At 33.8% G+C, this 22167-nt stretch overlaps 1 protein-coding gene across 5 annotated transcripts; it reads left to right on the forward strand.

Moving 5' to 3' along the window:
• The first annotated feature begins 28 nt into the window (after positions 1-28).
• GUF1 (GTP binding elongation factor GUF1) lies at positions 29-20632 on the forward strand. 5 transcript variants are annotated; one of them, XM_015138296.3, is made up of 17 exons: positions 29-357; positions 2004-2115; positions 2256-2404; positions 2678-2758; positions 3885-3962; positions 4781-4864; positions 7532-7596; positions 8079-8282; positions 9560-9699; positions 10841-10964; positions 11390-11522; positions 12243-12386; positions 13201-13334; positions 16036-16137; positions 17239-17358; positions 18993-19029; positions 20135-20632. In XM_015138296.3, the coding sequence occupies exons 1-17, from the start codon at positions 211-213 to the stop codon at positions 20270-20272; spliced, it is 1992 nt and encodes a 663-aa protein (XP_014993782.2). In that variant the 5' UTR covers positions 29-210; the 3' UTR covers positions 20273-20632. The 5 variants fall into 5 exon arrangements, with proteins under 5 accessions (XP_014993782.2, XP_014993784.2, XP_014993783.2 ...); XM_015138298.3 differs by lacking the exon at positions 12243-12386; XM_015138297.3 differs by lacking the exon at positions 3885-3962.
• The last annotated feature ends 1535 nt before the right edge of the window (positions 20633-22167 follow it).

Raw genomic sequence — 22167 nt, forward strand, 5'->3', positions numbered from 1 at the left:
GCGTCAGCAAGCTGCGCCGCGCCGCGCCGCGCCTTCGGGGTGCTTCCGGAGCTGGTACTTGGGCAGAACTACCCGGGGTTTATTGTCTTCGCTTCACAGGGTCTGTTTGAGTCCTGTCCACCGGACCCTACCGGGGTACCTTTGAAAACAAACGGGCTATGTTACTGTTGCTTGTCGGTACCCTCTCCTGACGCCTCCATCGCCCGGGTCATGTGGACCCTCGGGGGTCGGGGCTGGGGGTGCGCACGCACTCTCGCGCGGTGGGCCCCTGGGGCCGCGCTTGGGCCCGCGCCGACCTTTGGGGCTGCTCCAGAGTCCTGGCCTACCTGCAGGGTCTACAGCTCCGCAGAATTCAAGGTGACTGCCCCCTGGAATCTGATATAGCCACGTTTTAAAACATTGGAGTACCCCATGCGATCTTGGAAATGTGTAGGACTTTCTGGGACTAGCTCTGAATCCTGCTTACAGGGAGGTAGAGCAGAGTGTGAGCACGGCTCAGGTTCCCGACCCTCCACCGTTCACTAGTGTGACCTTGGGCAAGTCACTAACTTCGTAGGATTTCTCATTTGCAATGTCAAATGTTGATTTGTTTACGCGAGCCACTGGTCGAAGTGCTTTGCGGGTATTCATCTATTCTCCTAAAAAGTCTGCTGAGAAAGTTGCTAGTAAATGTTAATATAACGTCCATTTTCCTGCAAATTAACTAGCTATGTGGCCTGGGCAAGTTACTTCTTTGTCACTCTCCTGCTTCATTTGTTGAATGCAGAACTAATCAAACATCCATTGGCTAATTGGTGAGATTTGTGTGATTTGAGGAGTGGACTTTTTTAGACTAATACCTAGAATGCAGGAAGTGCTCGGTCTGTCTTTGTAGTTTTATTATTTCCTTCTACCTCAGCCAGAGCAAACCTGTGTACTTTTGACTCTGGTGGGAGAGGGTGGGAGGTTCAACAACTCTGATAATTGTGAATGGATACAGTTTAGGCAGAAAAGTGAGGTGACTGAAGGCAAGCTATAAGTAGGCAGAAAGACAAAACCTTACAATTAATCAACTTTGGCCCTAATATGGCTGTGGTTTCAAAAATGGATTTATATTGCAATTCACGGTTTTAAAGATGGTGCAATTCTCTACCTTTTGAACTGAAGGGAAAGAAAATCTACAGGGCAAACATCAGAATTGGTCTTTTTTTGGTGGGGGGGCAGACTTTCAGCTATAATTGTGCTTTTATTATCTGTCTTATATGGGGCTGTTATAAAAAAACTTAAAGCTCTTGTGAATTTTATATTTCATTTTAATTTTATGGTTTTGATGATTGTGAAATATAGAGTTGATTGGAAAGAAATGTTTAGAGTACAAAAAACTGGTATATTTTGCTTGATAACAATTTCTAGCAGTTTGTGATGTGTTTTAGTAAAAACGTTAAAGATGTGTACACGTAAAACCAGGAGTTCCATTTAAAAATATTTTTAAGTTTTAAGTGAAAGTCTTTTGTTGGATGTCATCTGTTTTTCTTTCTCACCAGAGAAGCTGTAAAGTAGCAAAATTGTATCTAAAATAAAATTTTGAGGCTCAGTTAGAAACACAGATTTTTAAATAAATCTGATTCCTGGTTAAATGTGTGATAGGAGCAGAAGATTTCTTTCAGCTTTTCTGTAGCTCCGTTGCCTCAAAAGTTACTGGACAAGGTATTCTCAGGTCTTTAGAAGTTCTAGGTATCTTAAGTTCATTCACGATAATAAATTCAGTTCCTGGTTGGCCCTAAAAATGGTGTAGAAATGTTAAGGGATTATTATTTAGCTGTATAGTTACCTTTGACTATTAAACTGATGTTCCTTGTAATATGAACTTAACCATATGTCTTTATTCTTAGAATAATAATATAAACAATATAAATGCTAGAAATGATATTGTTCAACGATTAAAAGAATATTCTTTGAATTGTTATACTTGTTTGATAGTATGCAAAATTTATACTCTTAAATGTGGTATTTCCCCTTTCTAGGAAAAACTTGACATGTCTAGGTTTCCTGTTGAAAATATTAGAAATTTCAGTATCGTTGCACATGTGGATCATGGCAAAAGTACTTTAGCTGACAGGCTCCTAGAACTTACAGGTATTTCATTTATATTGCATACTTAACTGATGGGTGCGAGTTATTGAGAATTACTTTTACTCTTAAATTTTAATTTTATACGTAATAGTCTCTCTTTTTTTAAAGCCCAGAGAAATATCAGTAAGTGTTTCTGTTTATAGGGACAATTGATAAAACAAAGAATAATAAGCAGGTTCTTGATAAATTGCAAGTGGAACGAGAAAGAGGAATCACTGTTAAAGCACAGACAGCATCTCTTTTTTACAATTGTGAAGGAAAGCAGTACCTTTTAAATCTCATTGATACACCGGTAAGTTTAATATTAATTTTGCGTGTATTATTAAAGTCAACATTGTGTCAGTAGTGCAGACAGATCCTTGTTTAATTTTTGAACTGAATATTAAACATCTGCCTTTGCTTTTTGTTTTCTCAGTGTTCTTGTGTTAGTGTCAGTTGTTTCAAAAGTGTAGAGTACAAAAAAGAAACGAGTATTTACAACTTTTATCAAGTCAATAAATTTGACATAATGCCCTTTCCTAAAAACTACCTCAGATTTACAGGTATCAATATTTTTGTTTCTCAGGGCCATGTTGATTTTAGTTATGAAGTATCCAGGTCACTTTCTGCTTGCCAGGGTGTTTTACTTGTGGTTGATGCAAATGAGGTAGGCATTTTTCATTTTGCATGATGTGACATGTGATATGACATGACTGTTTGGTTGTTTCAAGAGTTTTTCTTTAAAATGTGTTTTGGAAATAGAATTTTTGTGTTTGAAAAATAGATTTATTACTTATTGAAAATCATATGGTTTCATCCTATTAACTTGAAATATTATTACACTAAAGCATTCTCTGGAATTGACTAGTTTTTAAATTGGAATTGTTCAAAAGATTGTTGTATTTTTTTTGAAGTGTGACATCATGTTATCAATGCATCTTACAAAAAACTCCACCAACTTTCGCATTTCTTAATCTGAGGTTTCTATATCCATTTTTTAGCAGATCTTGAGAATAAATCATTAGTTTCAGATCATTTTAGGTGATTTTAAGGCAATAATTTGGGAAGTATTAGGTTTTTAAAAAATCAGTAACATTACTAAGCTCTTTTGTGGTGTAAACCATAAAGACCTTCAGCAGATGACCATATAAGAGCTGTGAATATACTAAAGTAAGCTTTTGATACATGTTTCTCACAAACTCTTCATTCAAAACCCAACTTTTTTTAGTGGGGGTGGTGGTGGTGTTGTGTTAAGACTTTCCTGATCCCATCAAGGAAAGTCAATCTTGACCTTATATAGGCAGTACTGGGCTTTATAAACTGCCTTGATGAATGTGTTCTTTACCAAGCTTTGAGGTCCTTGAGAGTCCATGTTACATCTTTGTTTCTCCAATGCCTGATGTATTTCCTGGCATAGAAAAGGCCCTCCAATAAATGCTTTCTGAACTGAAAGGAATTATTACAGAGAATGATTCAGATGCATGGAAAAATAGCTATCATAGTTGATTTGCCCTGTACCTTTCCTTAAAGGCTTCTTATCTCAAACTTAGTAGACTGTTGGCTCACTCTACTTGGTGTGGTTATTGCTTTACCATCAGCGATTTTCATTTTGATCCCAAAGACATAAGTTGGAGAGAAAAGTATGAAGGGTAGCTACGTGGCATTTTGTTTAATTTTATTATTAGCATGATGCAAAGTCTCTTGATGAAGATGTGTGGAATGGTCTTAAATTACAAGTTTTGTGATAGATAATAGAATGGTCATCTCAGTGTCTTGTGTCTTGATATTTTCAGGGTATTCAAGCCCAAACTGTAGCAAACTTCTTTCTTGCTTTTGAAGCACAGCTATCGGTAATTCCAGTTATAAATAAGGTAATTACAATGAGACAACAGTGTTGTTATTTCACTTTCTAAAAATACAATTATTGTTTAAATGTCAGTTGTACTATTTATTATATGAGGGATCTCCTGCTATTTATTAAATATATTGGTGGGATTTATCTCTTTGAATTGTATGTAACAGAAGTGCAACTTAAACTCACCCTTGGACAGAGTTGAGAAGATAGTTCCCCTGAATTATCTTACAGTAACTGAGGGCCATTTCTGTAGGGAAGGAATGCAGAGCAGATGAAACATGTTTGTCCGATTAAACCATACATAGGAAAAGAAGAGAAGTTTATAATCTAGGAAGAAACAATACAGCACATGAAGCATGACAATTTAGTGCTAAACTGAGCTCTGTCTGTTAACTTCCATTTCATATTTTAAAATTAATTTAGAATCTTAATTTTAAAATCTGCATTGCTTTAAATTATATTTATTGATAATGGAGTTAAGTTTAAAAGAAGGCCATAGGTAGGACAGCTTGTTGTCAGACTTAATGTTATATTTAACTTTTAAAATCAGTTCACATGCTGCTTAATTGATAAATTACTACTGATCTCTTCTGCTGCCCTGGGTAGCTAACTGCTTAAAGTTTTTTTGCATGCTCTGCTACCTGACTTCTCTTTTTCAATCATGGTTATTCAATTGTACTGCTAATATATAGATTATTTTACTGCTTTTGAAAAAATGTCATAGAGGGGTCAGTTAGGCTGAAGTGGGTAAGCTTTTAACTACCTCCAAATACTGTTAATACATAATACATCTTATCCTTATTATACTAACACATAATGGATTTTTTTTTAAAGATAGATCTGAAGAATGCTGATCCTGAAAGGGTTGAAAACCAAATTGAGAAAGTGTTTGATATTCCAAGTGATGAATGTATTAAGGTAAAATACTTTCCTAAAAAGATTATACTTTGAAAAAAGTCGCAGGAAATTGGGCTAAGTGAAATTTCATGGTATTTGATAACCTGACATTATACGCTGTTTTTTTATAGTTTTGCAAATTTCTTTTACTATTAATTTCCTTTTATCCTTACCAAAAGTCTCTTTTATATTGTTGGGACATACAGAAATTATTGTGATGCTGTAGTTAAAGGAACTGAGGCGCAAAGGTTTTAATCACTTTCCTAAGATCATGGGTTTAGTTAGCCAATGTGCCAGGACTAAAACACAGGCCTTCTGAAACTCCCTGCGGTATTTCTTGTGTGTCATTTTGCCCAGTGGAAATACTGTCTTTGAAGAGCAGGTTCAAACTAATTTCAAGGCATTTGTATGTATCATTCTTGGAACTGACAAAAACCTATTTTATAAAAAGCTATAGTAGTGCTAGGAAACAATGGATCTTATTTATATCAAAGTTGCCACCATTATAAATTTGAATTTTTGTTTACCTTTCAAATGATGATTTGCTTGTTAAACAGCCACTGCCAAACTGCTATGCTACATGGTAGTGTAAAGTATGTCAGCGCAGCACTGTAATGTTTTTCTTTCAATCTCATTTAATTTTCAAAAGAGCAAGTTATACATGGTTTTATATTTTGGATTGTGTTATATTAAAATGCAATTAACTATTCTGATTTTAATCTTAATAAAATTCACTCAGATTCTTATTTGGTATATGCCAGCTAAGAGTATGGCAGTGAACAAGACAGACAAGACAGTCAATAAATAAGTAAAGACAGACAGACTTTCTGCAGACAGTCAATAAATAAGTAAACAAAGAAGTAACCATAGGAATTACTGACTAGGATAGAGTTTGTCGAGGAAATTCATTTGACAAATTGTTATTATTCTAGGTGAAATACCATAATGAACAGTGAAAAGTCTTTTTTCTTAGAGAGATGTTATGACATGGAATAGCTTAGCAAAAGTGTCTCTGATAAACTGAAACATGGAGGAATGAATAATTTTCCGAAAAGCATTCCAAGAATAGAAAAGAGCGTGTGTAAAGGACTTAAATTAGAAAAGATTTGGCATGTTTACTGATCAGAAAGGTAGATTGGATGAGAAGGCTTTGTAGGGGTATGCAGGAATCAAGTTATGCTGGGACTCTTGTGCTAAAGAGCTTGAAAATTATTCTGAGGCAATGGAAGGATTTTAAAGCAAGAGAAACAAATAAATTCAGGTAGCCTTACAGAGAATGGATCAAAGAGGTGTAAGAAGAGATACAGGGAATCCAGCTATGAATAGTAGCCCAGATGTGAAATTATTATATCTTAAGTATTAACTATCCATATGAAAAGGAGATTATGATCCAGGAGGAAACAACATAACCCATAAAACATAACAGTTCATTGCTAAACTGAGCACTGTCTACAAACCTCCATTTTCATACTTTAAAATTAATAAATAACCTTAATTTTAAAATCTGCATTGCATTAAATGATGTTTCTTGATTTGGAGTTAAGTATATAAGAAGCACGGCTGTCCAGAGGCAAGATAGCTTGTTGTCAGATACAAGAAATGAACCATACCATTCATTTGATTTCTTTTTTCTGGTAATGTTAAGCTGCTCTGTGTATGGGCATAGAAAAAACATAATTGGATGCAGTCAAGGTTGAGGTTTTGCCAGCTGCCTCTAATAAGGAGAGAATAGAAAGTGGTTGAACCAGAGTGATTGTAAATGATGGATCTTGGAGTCCCATCTGGGAAAGAATAGAAATGGAGTGGAGGGTGGAGCTGATGGACAGCATCAAGTAGTATATTCAGTAGTTACAAGTTAAGGACTGTTGTAAAGAAAGTGCTACAGTCTAGAGCAGTAGTTGTCAGTGTTGGGTGGTTTTGCCCCTGGGCAAATATTTGGAGATAGTTTTGGTTTTCACATCTTGGGAAGGATGCTACCAGCATCTTGTGGGTAAATGAGGTGCCCTGGTTGCTGCTGAACATCCTATAATGCACAGGACGGCCTCCCGAAACAAAGAATTATCTGGCACAAAATGTCAGTAGGGCTGAAACTGAAAATTCCTGGTCTAGAGTGAATGGGAAGGGTAAGAAGTTTGAAATCAGGATTTCAGAGATAGTCCATTTATTACTGGTGATAAAGGTCAGTCATACCATGTGGTTTGAGTGTTGGCTTGCTTTTCTGGTGTGAGAACAGTAAAGTTAGTAGTAAGATGCCTTATGGTTTTATGCCATCCACATACATTGTTTATTCACACAACAACCTTGAGATTTAGGCAGAATGTGAATAATCACTTCATTTTTTAAGACGATAGCATTTATACTCAAGGAGATAGATACTGGTGAAATACACGCATTCAATGCAGAGATATGATTGTTACCCAGATTTTGAACTGCTAGTCTATTCCTCTTTCAGTGCCATAATCAGGACTCTCTTGTAATTCAATTCTAGAACTGTAGAACTACCCAATTATAATAGAAAAAGAGGTATTTGTCAGTATACTGTTTGCTTTGTTCTTTTCCTTTTGCTGTATTTCTCAAATTGATAACTATTGGAATTATTTCTTCCTTCTGATCATAAGTCACAGGTCATCAAGATAGAAAAGTATAGTCAACTTTAAATGCTTATATTTTTCGCATGTATCTTTTTAGATTTCTGCTAAACTTGGAACAAATGTTGAGAGTGTTCTTCAGGCAGTTATTGAAAGAATTCCCCCGTGAGTATTTGGTGATTTTTATACTAGTTGTCTCTATTTAATAGTTCAAAAACTGTCTATGCTTAATAGTTCAAAGATTTTATCAGCTTGAACTGTTATTTTAGCTTAACAGATGTGGCAAATATTCTTGTAGGGAGTGAGAATAAATTTATTTGCTTTTAGTAAAATATAGAAGGCAAGTACAGTAAAGAAAAAGCAAAGATGATTGATGGAGGTCTTTTCATGACAATCATTATAAAAGATACCTCAGTACATTGGCAATTATTTTCCTTTGCTTTAAGCTGAACAAATATATTTATAAATAATTTGTTAAAACTGGAGGTTATTAAATCTAATATATTTTATAAAAAGGTCTTTTTATTTAGGCTGTTGTGTATCAAACTTTCTCAAGAACTCAAGTACAATATCTAAGTTGAATACAGGAATTTTATTAAGATTTTAATTTAGTATATATGTATTTACTTTTTACTTATATTTACTAGCCCTAAAGTGCATCGCAAAAATCCCCTGAGAGCTTTGGTATTTGACTCCACCTTTGACCAGTATAGAGGTGTGATAGCCAATGTAGCATTATTTGACGGAGTGGTTTCCAAAGGAGATAAAATTGTATCTGCACATACTCAAAAGACATACGAAGTTAATGAAGTAGGAGTTTTGAATCCTAATGAGCAACCAACTCATAAATTGTAAGTAATCTGCATTAGTAATTAAAATGCATTTGTATGTGGTTCTGTTTCTGCATTTTTCTCAACTTGGTATGCTTAGAATGATCCTCAGTTGGTAACTTAAAAAAAACTGTTTAATGCAACTATACAGTAAATGCTCTGTCAGAAGGAATCTTGGGTGAAGGACAATAGAAATGTCAGTTGATACTTTTTTTATTCTAAATGACTAATTATAACTAGGTTTACGATCAAGGGTAGATTGGATCCTATATTGATACATTTGATGAGACAATGAAAGAGTTCCCTCCACCCATATTGGGTATCATTTTTGACAGTTCTTCATAACTAGATTTTCCATTGTAAAGGTGGTATAACAGAAACCTTAATAAATCTTTAGTGTGGAATTCATGGTAAAATCTTGATTAAAATTCTTGGGGAGTGGGATTAGCAAGGGTAGTGTGCATTAGAAAAACATCTGAATTGACTTGTAAAAGAACTATTTATTGAGTGCCTACTCCATATCAGGTACTGATGAGACATGACCTTGGATACATAATTTGAGCTTTGTAAGGTCCTGTTTCCTCATTTGTAGAAATTATTGAACCAGATGACAATCAGATCACATTTGAGTGTTTAGTGTTGTATGTCTAAAAACAGCACTATATTGAGTCAAAGTCTATTTTTATTTTACTGAAATATTTTAACATCTATTTATATTCTGCCATATATACTGAACATTATCACATCTTCATTTAAGGTTCTTAAAGCTCATTCTAAGTGTAAATTATTTTAACTTTGTAGGGATTTTTTTTTTTAAACTACAGCTGAACTCAGAATTCGTTCTTCTGCTAAAGGAGGAACATCAGATGTCCAGTTTGTTCAGAGTTCACATTTTTCTTGGATAAAAAGTTACCTTTTTTCCATTGTTAAAGCATTTGCAACACAATTCATTAATAAAAGACATCACAAGTAGTGTACTTATTGTAATGCTTTTGTACTTACTAGTTTCACTGTATTTACAATATACTTTAGAAACTGCTGTTTAAATTGCAAAGGTTGGCAGAATCATGAAAAAGGTGATAGGTTTATAAGTAGAGAGGTCTAATGGATTGTAAGACCTGGTGTGTCCATTTGCTGGCAAGCTTCAGAGTTTGATAATTGATATGGAGCACTTATTTTCAAAGTGTATGGAAAGTTTGGAAAGTGTATGATAGTTTCCTGGGAAGGTAGAACTAATTGTGAGTTATGTGCTTGAAACATTAAAGCAGTAAATATTTGCATATAATAATTTTATTTAGATATGCAGGACAGGTGGGCTATCTGATTGCTGGGATGAAAAATGTCATTGAAGCGCAAATAGGAGATACATTATATTTACATAAGCAACCAGTGGAGCCCTTGCCTGGGTTTAAATCAGCGAAACCAATGGTATTTGCAGGTGAGGAGCTCACAAATTCAAAGGTTGAAGGCCATATTTTTAAACTAAAAGTTTGTCTCAGTGGTTAAGGAAAAAAATACACATTCTGATTATGTTAAATAACCACGAATTCCAGCATATTGTTTTACTTAATTCTTTGTGCTGTTTATCAGTTTATAATTTCATATGTATGATGAAATTATATGTGGGAGATCATTTAGGATGTGTTAAGAAATAAGCTCTTAAGGAAGAAGTTGTGATGTATAGAATACAGTAATAGAAATTTTTCTTACTTTTCTAGGGAGTTCATTATTTGAAACATTTTTTAATTAGGATGTTCTTATTACTGATTATCATTAGACACTGACTGAGTATCTTCATCTTCGATAGAGTTTCTTTAATATTGTATTGTACTCATGTAGACATGACAGAGAATGGTGTTGCCTCAAGTATATATAATTTCAGAATCTGTTACTTCCTTTACTTTGGAGAAAGAAAGACCTGATTGAAGGTCATCAGGTTACTCTGTGCCGAGTATCTAACCCTTGATTTTTGCCCTACAGTCTCTCTCACTGGGAATTAGGAACTTTGTTTACCCCTACCTTTAGGCAAAGTCAGTCATCTGGATTTTAGAGGACTTCTGAGTTGTCAGATGAAAGAGAATCAGTAGTGATTCCCATAGTTTTTGTAAGTAAATACCAAAAAGCAAAATTTAACTGGTTTTAAGTAGATAATCTGCCTTAGAAAATTGAGAGTGCAGTATAGTTTTCATTTCTACTCCTATTTTTATCTAATAATAAAGTTTCATTTGGGTTGTGGGATGTCTTGTGCTTTTGTTTTTGCAATTACAGTGTGTTTCCTTAATAGGCCTAATTCCCATGTTTGTTTTTTTTTTTTCTTTTCCCTGTAGTTTTTCAAAAACATTAAAAACATTATTTGAAGTGCCAATCTAGGTGTATATTCTTTAAGACTAATGACTTGTAAGATACTTTGAAACCAAATTATCATAAATTTTTAGCAAACTAGTATTTTGGTCCATAAAATACAAGAAAGTAATTTAAAAGGTAAATGACTAATTTGGAACTTGGCAGCACTACACATGTGGTTTGATTGGTCTGGAGGCAGCATATCACGTGATAATTAGAAATCATTGTATCCCCAGGAATGTATCCTGTAGACCAATCTGAATATAACAACCTGAAGAGTGCTATAGAAAAACTAACTTTAAATGATTCCAGTGTGACAGTTCATCGGGATAGTAGCCTTGCTCTGGGTGCTGGCTGGAGGTAAGATTCATTCACTTTTTTTATAGGAAAGAAAGGTATAAATGGTATATTTTAAAAATAATTTTATAAGAAAGGGAGGTTTTTTTAAAGTATCAAGTACGGGAGGTATAAAATGGTGCATTGTTCTGGAACATTTACTGAAAATAAGTTTATATTAGTGTAAAGTGGACAAAAACAATTTTTATCTGCCTGTTTCACGTTGTGGATTGACATTTTATGGGTAAGTTTTATAGTGATTTAAAATAGATTCCCAGTGGAAGATTTTAATTTTATTTAATGAAATTATGCTAGCATTTAATTATATTGTGAATTCTTTGACTCAATTCCATCCCTCCCTTAAAATAACAATATGTTCATTAAAAAAAAAAAAAAAAATGAAGCCCATGGGACATAAACATTTTGGGGTTTATCTTTTCCTCCCCCAGGCTAGGATTTCTTGGACTTTTGCACATGGAAGTTTTCAACCAGCGACTGGAGCAAGAATATAATGCTTCTGTTATTTTAACAACCCCTACTGTTCCATATAAAGCTGTACTTTCATCATCAAAATTGATAAAGGTACTTAGTATTTAGTACTGTTTTGCATTAGTCTCTTGGAAAAAATAAATGTGTGTATATACAATGCAGGAGAAGCTTTTTGCTATACCAGTAGCTGATTAAGTTTTAAATATTTATTGATTCGTAGTAATAAACATTGAATTACCCTATGCCTAATGATGAAGAACTTTTTTGAAAACTAATTTATGCAGTATTTTTCTTAACCTGATATAATCTCCACATTATCAAAACTAGTCTATTGCTGATAGTAAAAAGTAAAATTAGTAGTGAAAACAATGTTCTGATTCTAGCACAAAGATGCAAAATGTAATTTTGGTCATAAGTAATTTCTCTCATAAAAAGTGAAGCATTCATTCCAGTGACTGAGAAATTTTAAATTTCAAATCAGTGATGAAGACAATATTGTATTCCATGTAAGTGGCAATCTGTTCATTTTAAGCAAATACTAATTTTGGCAATCTAAATATTTTCCAACAAAATTAACTATTAAACTATAATGTTTTCTAAATGTCAGGTTAAAATGTATTCTTTTGTCATACTTTTTCTAAATGGTCCATGAAATATGTTTAGTAAATATCAATAATTGGAATATATTGTTTACTAATACTTATTAATACTAAATGATTTCAGCGGGAGAGATTTTAAAATATAAAGCAAACAAGAAAAATGATCATTATATTAAGATTTCTATTAAGTATTGCTGATTTTTCTAATTTTTAGGAATATAGAGAAAAAGAAATTACAATTATCAATCCTGCACAATTCCCTGATAAATCAAAAGTAACAGAATATTTGGAGCCAGTTGTTTTGGGCACTATTATCACACCAGATGAATACACTGGAAAAATAATGATGCTTTGCGAGGTATAACTGTAATACAATTTAATACAAAATTAGGTTTTAGTCCTCTGAAATAGTGATTTCCAACTTGTTTTAAAAGATTTCTTTCTGCTGAGCATACTGAATTTAAAGAGATTTTCATATATCTATATATGTCTGTGTCTGTACACACAGATATAGATATATATACTTTTAAAATTTTGATTTCAAATAAGAAAAATATTTCTGATAATTTGTGTAATTTACTGATTTGATATCTTAGCCCAAAGGAAAGAAATTTGATAATTAGCTAAATGTATAATTTCTTTTCGCCTTTTTGAGTAGTTTGAAAGATGATTATAGAACTTCAAGGACCATAAATTTGAAAGTACTCCCATTTTGCTTTAGTTCTCACCACATTGTAATAAATGATTTAATCCACAAATGGTATGTAATTATATTCTTTAAAAATACTTATTTGAAATACTCAGATACATATTGGAAAGTGTCAAATGGTGACTTGAGTTTTAATTAGGTTAAAAACTAGATTGTAATCTTGGTCTCACACTTTTAATTTCTCTGGACCTAATTATTTATAAAACAAGAAATTAGGATTTTTGACTTTATATGTAGTTACATTTGATTTACTGTTAAATGAAAGTGTTTATTTTAAAAGATAAAATTCTTAGATAAAGATTAAAAGCTTTGATAGCAAGCCTAAGGTAATTGAAATATAAAATGTGTCGCCTTGGATTATAAATACTGCCTATAAGTTTTTACTAGACCATTAGAGAAATACATTATTCCTCAGTATTTGAGTAGGTTATCATTAAACCCATTTTTTTCCTTCCCTTTTTAGGCTCGAAGAGCAGTTCAGAAGAATATGATATTTATTGATCAAAATAGAGTTATGCTTAAATATCTCTTTCCTTTGAATGAAATTGTGGTAGATTTTTATGACTCTTTGAAATCCCTATCTTCTGGATATGCTAGGTAAAAAATCAATGAGAACCTAAGATGCCTGACCAACTTTTTTGAAATATTGATGACCAAGAGTACACTAATTCTTTAATACTTTCAGCTTTCTTGAAGATAGTTGAGAATCATACGCTAAGGTTAAAATGACTTGGAACAACCTTATAGGTGTTACAGACTACTTGTGATTTGCTTATAGGAGAAAAACTTCCTTTGATTTATTTTCTAACTTTTATTTCTCTTAACAAAAAAAGTTACTCCCCTTTTCATGAAGAGTTGTATTCCTTGTCTGTTAAGAATTAGACCTAATTTCAAAAATTTACTGTAACCTCAGTGGCACTTTTAAAATGTATTTGTATGTTATGCAATCTCAAGAGCATCTGTTTACATTTGAAAAATAAAAGTGCATATTCAGTCCGTAAAAAATGTTAAGTGTGCCCCTCCATTAGTGAACACTTTAATAACTTAGTCTTTCCAGGAACAGGTTGTCCACATCATGAAAACCATTGTGTATCTCATAGGAGTACATGGAGAAAAGCCAGATAAAAATGAAAGAAGAGTTACTATTAAATAACAAATAAGGAACTCAGGGCATGGCATTCTGAGAGGCTGGTTTTTTTTGTTGTTGTTGTTGTTGGGGCATCTCACTCTAGATACCCTCACTATGCCCTAAAATCTTATGTTACGGGATAGTATATAGTAGAAAATAGATATGAAACATGGGGAAGCAAAAGGGGAAAAATGAACATTGACATCTATAGAACTCCCACACAGTGCATGAATATTAATGTTAATGTGCAGAGACAAATTTCATGTTTAACGAACATGCTACAGTGACTTGGAATTTTAACTTTATTTAATCATCTTGTCAGTGAAGAGAGTTAGCATATATAATTCTTCTTACCAAGGAATCTTCATGTTCCTTTGTATTGAGAATTTTTTTCTACTTTGTCACCCAATTTTGTTTTTTTTTTTCTTTCTTTTATGTCTTCTTTCAGACAAGACCTTGAGCAAGTAAGTGGCTGTGGAATTTAAAGTAAAATGAATTGGGGGCATATTAAAATTACTAGAGTTGAAAGGAAGATTACTAGGTTTAATGTTTATAAATATTTTTCACAGAAGTCTGTCAATTTTAGTTTGCATTTGGGTACTACTTTCTGAATTATAAGTGGTCTTAAAAACCCTTTTCATTTGGAAGCTTAAATACATTTTGAATTTAATTAGAGAACGTGATTTTTGAACTACATAAAAATAAAATATTCCCGCTTCCAGCATTAAGGTAATTGTTATGTTCAAGATGGATGTTTTCCATATGCAGTCAATTCCACACTTAACAGAAAGTCATCATAGGCTATGAATTAAGATCAGGGAAAAATTTATTTCATACCAGGAGGCAAGAATCAACTGCAACTAGGTCAGAGCAGGGAGTCCTGTGTTATACGAGAACTGTAGTGGTGTCTAATCAAACAGGCATTTGCCCTCAACCCATAACCCCAGTAGCTTTTTGGAATTGCAGATGTGTTTCCTGCATTCTAAGGGAACACTAGAATGCCTGTGTTTTCAGTAGAGGTTAGGAATTGATTGGGCTCCTTGGAAAAAGAAAACACAATTTTTATAATGATTTCTTTTGAAAAAATGAGTTAAGAAATTTTTAAGATTTTTAATATTTTGGACCACAACATAGCTGGAGCTGTAACAACTTCAAAGTTAAGGACCACGTCTGTTTTTTCCTCTTCCTATTTGCTTTGTATTCTATAGGATACTTAACATGGTATCTTTCATACAGTAAATGTTTAATAAGTGATGCTTTCTGAAGAAAAGATTTTAACAGTACTTCTGAAAAGAATCTGTTAATAGAGTGTATTATTGTCATTTTATGACCTTTCTGCTGAAAATCTTTAGAAACCAAACACAATTTTGCAAGTCCAGGCACCAATTGTTTTAAAATTAAGACAGTAGGAGTATACATGTTCTTGTCTGTGATTGGGACAACTTGTAAGCCTATAATTGAAATTTTCTTGTTAGACTTCAGTTTTATAAGTTAAACATTTAAATACCTGTTTTGACTAACATTGCAAGCTTTGACCACATTGTTAAAAGTAACAGCTGAAACTAAGTGCTTGTTTGCATGCTAAACTAGGCTCTGTTTGGCTCTGTTTAAACATGTATTATGTACTAGGCATTGCTCTAAGTGGTTTACATGTATTAACTCATTTAATCCTCACAAAAGCCCTCTGAAGGGAGGTGCAAACTGAAGAGCCAAATAGGAAATTCAAAGGTCTCATTTATTAATGGCATTTTATGAGTGTCATAGCATTTATTTAAACATAGAGTTGTCATTGGTAATAGAAAGTTAAACAGAAACCCAACTCATAAATCTGAAAATGATCCATTAATATATAGTATTGTCTGAAACTTGCCAGCTGCTGGGAACATGGGAAGGCATGGTATTTGTTTTCAATAAACCCTTTTCTTTGTCAGGTTCACCAATTTATTTCCCTTTCCCCTATAAACATATTCCCTTTGTTTTTGCCCTTGATTTAATAAACATAAAAAGATAACATTTAGATCCATTCACAAGAAATTGTATGTGTAATATTTTGATGGAAAGATCTCTTTGGGGAGTGTAATGTGGCAGAAAGTAGACATTTTGTAAAGAGTAAAAAAGGTAATCTCTTGGGAAGTGTAATATTTATCACCTGGACTTTTTTCCTTTTAGTTTTGATTACGAAGATGCAGGCTACCAGACTGCAGAACTTGTGAAAATGGATATTCTACTGAATGGAAATACTGTAGAGGAGCTAGTAACTGTTGTACACAAGTAAGTTGAATAGAAACTAATCGTGGAATGTGAAAATACTCACTTTTGATATGTTTTTCACTTATTTTTGAGCAGCTGCATTTAAAAAACTTTTAAAGGTAATTAAAATAGAGTTCACCCTACGTACTTTACTTTCTCTTCTTTTTCCACACTTCTCTCTGGACTGCTAAAAATAGAACAGAGCTATAATAGTCAAAAAGAATAGTGTAATAGAAATGTTTCCCCTTACCACACACACACAAAAAAAAAAAGTTTAAAAAATTTTATGATGATGGATTTAGAATTGGGAACAAGTTTTTTTGTTTTGTTTTGTTTTTTTAGATGGGAGTCTCATTCTGTCACCAGGCTGGAGTGCAGTGGCGCAATTTCTGTTCACTGCAATCTCTGCCTCCCGGGTTCAAACGATTCTCCTGTCTCAGCCTCCTGAGTAGCTGAAACTACAAGCGCTTGCCACCATGCCCAGCTAATTTTTGTATTTTTAGTAGAGACGAGGTTTCACCATATTGGCCAGGATGGCCTTGATCTCTTGACCTCTGATCTGCCTGCCTCAGCCTCCCAAAGTGCTGGAATTACAGGCGTAAGCCACCGCATCCTTTTATATTTGTAAAAAAATTATAAAAAGGAAAAAATCCACGTGTTCAAGAAACAGCAGATTGGTTAAAATGAATTACAAAGCACCCATATTGTTATTTTCAGCCATTAAAACTTGTGGAGTAGTATTTAGTGACAAAAATGTCTATTAAATAAGAGGGTAGAATATATCATAAACACTGATCATAACAAAACTATGCAAAAAAATGACTAGAAAGATATATGTTTAAAATAAACATTCCAAAATGTTTACCGTTTTCAGTGGCTAAGGAAAGAGAATCAAGAACGGTTTCTATTCTCTAATGTTGTATTTCTAAATTTCCTGTAATCATACATTGCTTTCTTAGAGAAGTTGTTCATGATTCAGAGAGTAAGAGATATTTATGATAAGTAAGTTCCATTTGAACCTCCTTAAGAGATCATCTTTACACTGATTATGCAACTGGCCTAGAAAAATACTTGAAATATTCTTATTTAGGATATATAAACAGTTGTATTTTTCTGTCTCAGAGACAAAGCACACTCAATTGGCAAAGCCATATGTGAACGGCTGAAGGATTCTCTTCCTAGGCAACTGTTTGAGATAGCAATTCAAGCTGCTATTGGAAGTAAAATCATTGCAAGAGAAACGTGAGTTGAAATTGATTTTTGTTCTTGAGCCAGTTTCAGAAATGATACACCTAAAAAGTGAAAGAATATTGAACATTTTAACATTGGCCTAAGCTTTATTCTTACTTGTAGAAACAGTATGATCGTGCTCTCCATTTTTCTGATTTAAGTAATGACTGTTAGTTTGAATTACTTATATAACACCATTGGGTGATGTGATTTGCAGTTAGTATAATATGTATGGGTTTGAGGAACTGTTTTAATTTCCACTCATATGAATGTCTATAACTGAATTTCCCGGGTAAGGAATTTCTTTATGGTTTTATCCCTTTAGGTAGATTATAAATTAATAGAAACTGAAACTAAAAGGTTTTGTCTTCCTAATGACAAAATTACAATTTTTTTTTTAACTCAAAGTATTTAATATCACTTCCCCACTTCCCCAGAGCTAGGGAGGTTATAAACCAAGGAATGCCAATACCATGTTAGGATTTGCATTCTAGATTAGGGACCTCACATGAATTATAGTAGACATGGAAGATAGGCTAGTTTCTATAGGACATGGAAATGTAATACATAAATCAGAACACTGGCTGGGTGTGGTGGCTCAGTCTGTGATCCCAACTACTTGGGAGGCTGGGGCAGGAGAATTGCTTTGAGACTAGTCTGGGAAACATAGACCCTGTTTAACAAAAAAAACAAAAATAGCAATGAAGAACACTGAATAAGCTGCTCAGCTTGTAACAGCAGGTGCAGGGTGTGTCTTGTAGCACTTCCCATTTCCTTTCCTTAATGATACTAAGACTTCTGGGAAACAGGAAGTATCTCCTCAGTTATGAAAAGTTGAAAATTGCTATTAAAGTCTACCTTTACTCAAACCTAATGGGGAAATACAACTATCATGTTAATATAGACTTGAGGTTAATTTTAGGCCCACTGTTTGAAATACATTTCATTTCCTAATACAATTTTGCTTCAGTTAGTTATTCTGTGTTTCGTAAATACTGAGATCAGGCAGAGTGGAGATGATAACCAGGGAACATCCTGGAAAGTGCAACTTAAGACAGTTAGCAAATGCTCATTCTAACATAAGTGTGTTGAGAGAATACCTTAAAAAAACAGGTTTTTCTCTCTAAAGGAATACATAAAGGTGGAGCTATTTTCAAAATTAGATGATCTAGAAATTTCTCAAACATTATAGAAATAGATTAGTTTATAACTGGTGGGGTAGATATATTAATCTTCCTAGCCACTCCATCCACATTCAGTAGAGGCAATAAGATAATAAACATGTTTTGTGTTTCTGAAGTAGTAGTGGTAACAGTATTTTTAGATTGAGTAAAAAATAACGTAATATATTTCGTGTAATCAAGGTCACATCATGCTTGAATTTGGCCTAATCAAGCCTACCACAAGCCTTGACCTTTTTTTCTTAATGTGTGTTGACAAACATGTTGAATTTGTTCTTTTATGCCAAGTACATGAAAATAAATACAAGAGCATTTGAAGTATCTAATTAATATGCTTATGGAAATTTTACATAGGTAATGATACTGTCATTAAAATTTTCTAGTAAAGGGGAGATTGTTTTTGGTAAGAAAGTGCTTTTAAACAGTATGGAATTATGTACTTAAATGAAATTTTCTCTTTTACAGTGTGAAAGCCTATAGGAAAAATGTTTTGGCAAAATGTGTATGTATCTAGTTGTATTTTTTCTACTTTATAACTTTTATGGGTTTTAAATCAAAGGGGGCATAAGCTTACTGATTTCTATTGTTGGTTTTTATACATTATTTCCAAGTTTTCTTTTTGAATAGGTAAATTTCAGCTTGACCATGGCAACCGGTTCATTTTGCCCATATCCTTAAATATTTTTTCATCTTATTTATAAAATAAAAATTTACAAAAGAATTATGAAAATTGTTCTTATATGTAATACTAAGGAAGATTCTTATAACAGTTATTTCTATGATCTGGGTAACATGTTTTCTTGATCTAACATATAATGAAAGATTTTGAAAACAATGGCTTTATTTTACAGTTGAAATCAATCTCTCCTGACATATGCTTTCCCAGTTTGCTGTTATTGAGCTGTTAAAAAATTAGTCTTGCCCGGGCTTGGTGGCTCACACCTGTAATCCCAGCACTTTGGGAGGCCAAGATGGGCAGATTACTTGAGGCTAGGAGTTCGAGACCAGGCGTGGCCAAACCCCCATCTCTACTAAAAATACAAAAATTAGCCAGGCCTGGTGGTGCATGCCTGTGATCTCAGTTACTTGGGAGGGTGCAGCGCGAGAATTGCTTGAGCCCAGGAGGCGGAGGTTGCAGTGAGCAGAAATCATGCTACTCTACTCCAGCCTGGGTGAGAGGGAAACTGTCTCAAAAATTAAGAAAAATTATTCTTAAATATAGTGAGAATTGAATGATCAATTCTTTCTCCAAATGCTCAGTATAGTTTTTGGCACATTCATTCCTATGTGATTAAGAGTTTCCTATATTAGACTGTGGCTTTATAGTCAAAATTCCAAGCTTAGAATCAGTAATGAGATTAATAATTCTTCCTTGACATGCATATTATAATACTTGGTTTCTTTAGGGATCTTCACCTCCATCCAAATTAAAGCCTTTATCATTCTTTGACAGTAAAATTAGGATCTGCTAGGAAGATTAGAGAGATGTCTGCCTTATGGAAAATAATTTGGTATGGTTATTAAGATTGTACTGATGCCTCGGTAATCATGTGATTATTTTCTCTTTAGAGTGACTCAGACTTCCAATTTTTAAAAATATTTTTCAGTATGGTGGTGATATTACCCGAAAAATGAAGCTTTTGAAGAGACAAGCAGAAGGGAAAAAAAAGCTGAGGAAAATTGGCAACGTTGAAGTTCCAAAAGATGCTTTTATAAAAGTGCTGAAAACACGATCTTCTAAATAATTGGTGGGAAAACAAAAAATTTTCATAAATTAAAAACTATCTGTTTTTCACTGCAATTTGTAATATGCTGACAACAGAATGAAAATTATAAAATTTGCTTGTTACTTTCAGGGTATTCAGGTTCAAATAACTTACTAGCCTTTCGTTGAAAGAGAGTAATGAGTGGGTAGGTTAAGAGCTTAATATTTTGAAGCCATGTTGCCTGTTCTCAAATACTTGTTCCAACCACTCACTAGTAAGGTGAGCTTTGCCAAATTAACCTTTGTTTCCTCTTGGATAAAATAGAGATTATATACTACCTACATAAGTTGTTGTGAAGATTAAATGTGGTAATACATTAAATATTCAGAGGTAAAAGCACTCAGTTGTTAAGTCCTTAATGCAGTTATATCCTTAAATGCATTGTAAGGTCCTTAGAAACTGACTTTAAGCAAGATGTCACGTAGCAGGTCCTTGAATGATGACATTTCCTTCTAAGTGGTTTATAACATTGATGAGGAAAAAAAAATTGGTTTATGAATCATTTCATTATTATTATTATTATTTTTTTTTTTTGAGACGGAGTCTTGCCCTGTCGCCCAGGCTGGAGTGCAGTGGCACAGTCTCGGCTTACTGCAACCTCCACCTCCCGGGTTCAAGAGATTCTCCTGCCTCAGCCTCCATTACAGGTGCGCGCCATCATGCTTGGCTAATTTTTTGTATCTTTAGTAGACATGGAGTTTCACCATGTTGGCCAGGCTGGTCTCAAACTCCTGACCTCGTGATCCACCCGCCGTGGCCTCCCAAAGTGCTGAGATTACAGGCATGAGTTACCATGCCCAGCCATGTCATTTCATTTAAAGTCACAATTTCCATGAATCTCAACAAGTGAGGACCTGCTATATTTTGTTGCGTGCAGTTTTTCCTTACTGACACTAAAAGGCCGCATACTTAAGATTCCATCTACTTTAAGTTAAAGGATTTTCAGAATCACCTTAAGTGTCAAATTTGTTAGCAGGATTAATTTATCTGATATGAATTCATTTATTAAACAGAACTCAAACAACATACTAACTAGACAGCTGCTCTAGTTCATGATAAAATGTTTATAGATTTTATCAGGTTGTTTGAAACTAAATGGTTTACATCTAAATTCACGGCAGGAGCTGTCTTTCAGACATTCAAAATGCATTTGTGTAAAATGACAGGTGTTTGGTGTTACCAGGAACTCTTAATGATATTTTAATAATTATTGTCTAAATTTCATAATTGAAGCGATTTTAGAGTAGTTAACTTGAGATTTCAGAGCCACTAAATGGCTGTATTTCTCCAAAGCTCTCAGCTGCCGTGTTTATTCAGCCAATGAACAAACCAGACTGCAGACTATATTATAGCAAGATAACATTATTTAGCCATTGATTTTTATCTTCTACCTTGCTTGAATGAACTGAATGAAGAAAATGCCTTTTAGGGATAAACACTGTCAAGGATGAATTTTATACTAAGGTTATGTGAAAGAAAAAAATCTCAAAACCACTAAGCCAGAGGGAAGTCAAGCTGGGAACTGATTGAGGCAAACCTGCCTCCCATTTTATTCCTAAATGAAGACAGTCACAAAGATAAAATTTGCTCACAAGGAAATTCCTTATGGACAAAGACAGAACTCAAAGTCTTCCTTCTGCTCACATGAAACAAATGCATAAATGGTTGCTTCCTGTGCCCCGTGTTTCACTAAGCCAGATTAAGATGTAAGTATTCCCCTACCCTCCTCTCACACGTAAATTGTATATTCAGTGAAAGGCTAATCAGAAACCCAGAAGAATGCAACTCTTTCTCTCTTACCTGCCTATGCTTGAAGCCCCCGCCCCTCTTCGAGTTGTCCTTCCTTTCAGGACCAATGTACACCTTACACATAC

Source organism: Macaca mulatta, chromosome 5, assembly GCF_049350105.2.
Source record: "Macaca mulatta isolate MMU2019108-1 chromosome 5, T2T-MMU8v2.0, whole genome shotgun sequence".
Lineage (NCBI taxonomy): Eukaryota > Metazoa > Chordata > Mammalia > Primates > Cercopithecidae > Macaca > Macaca mulatta.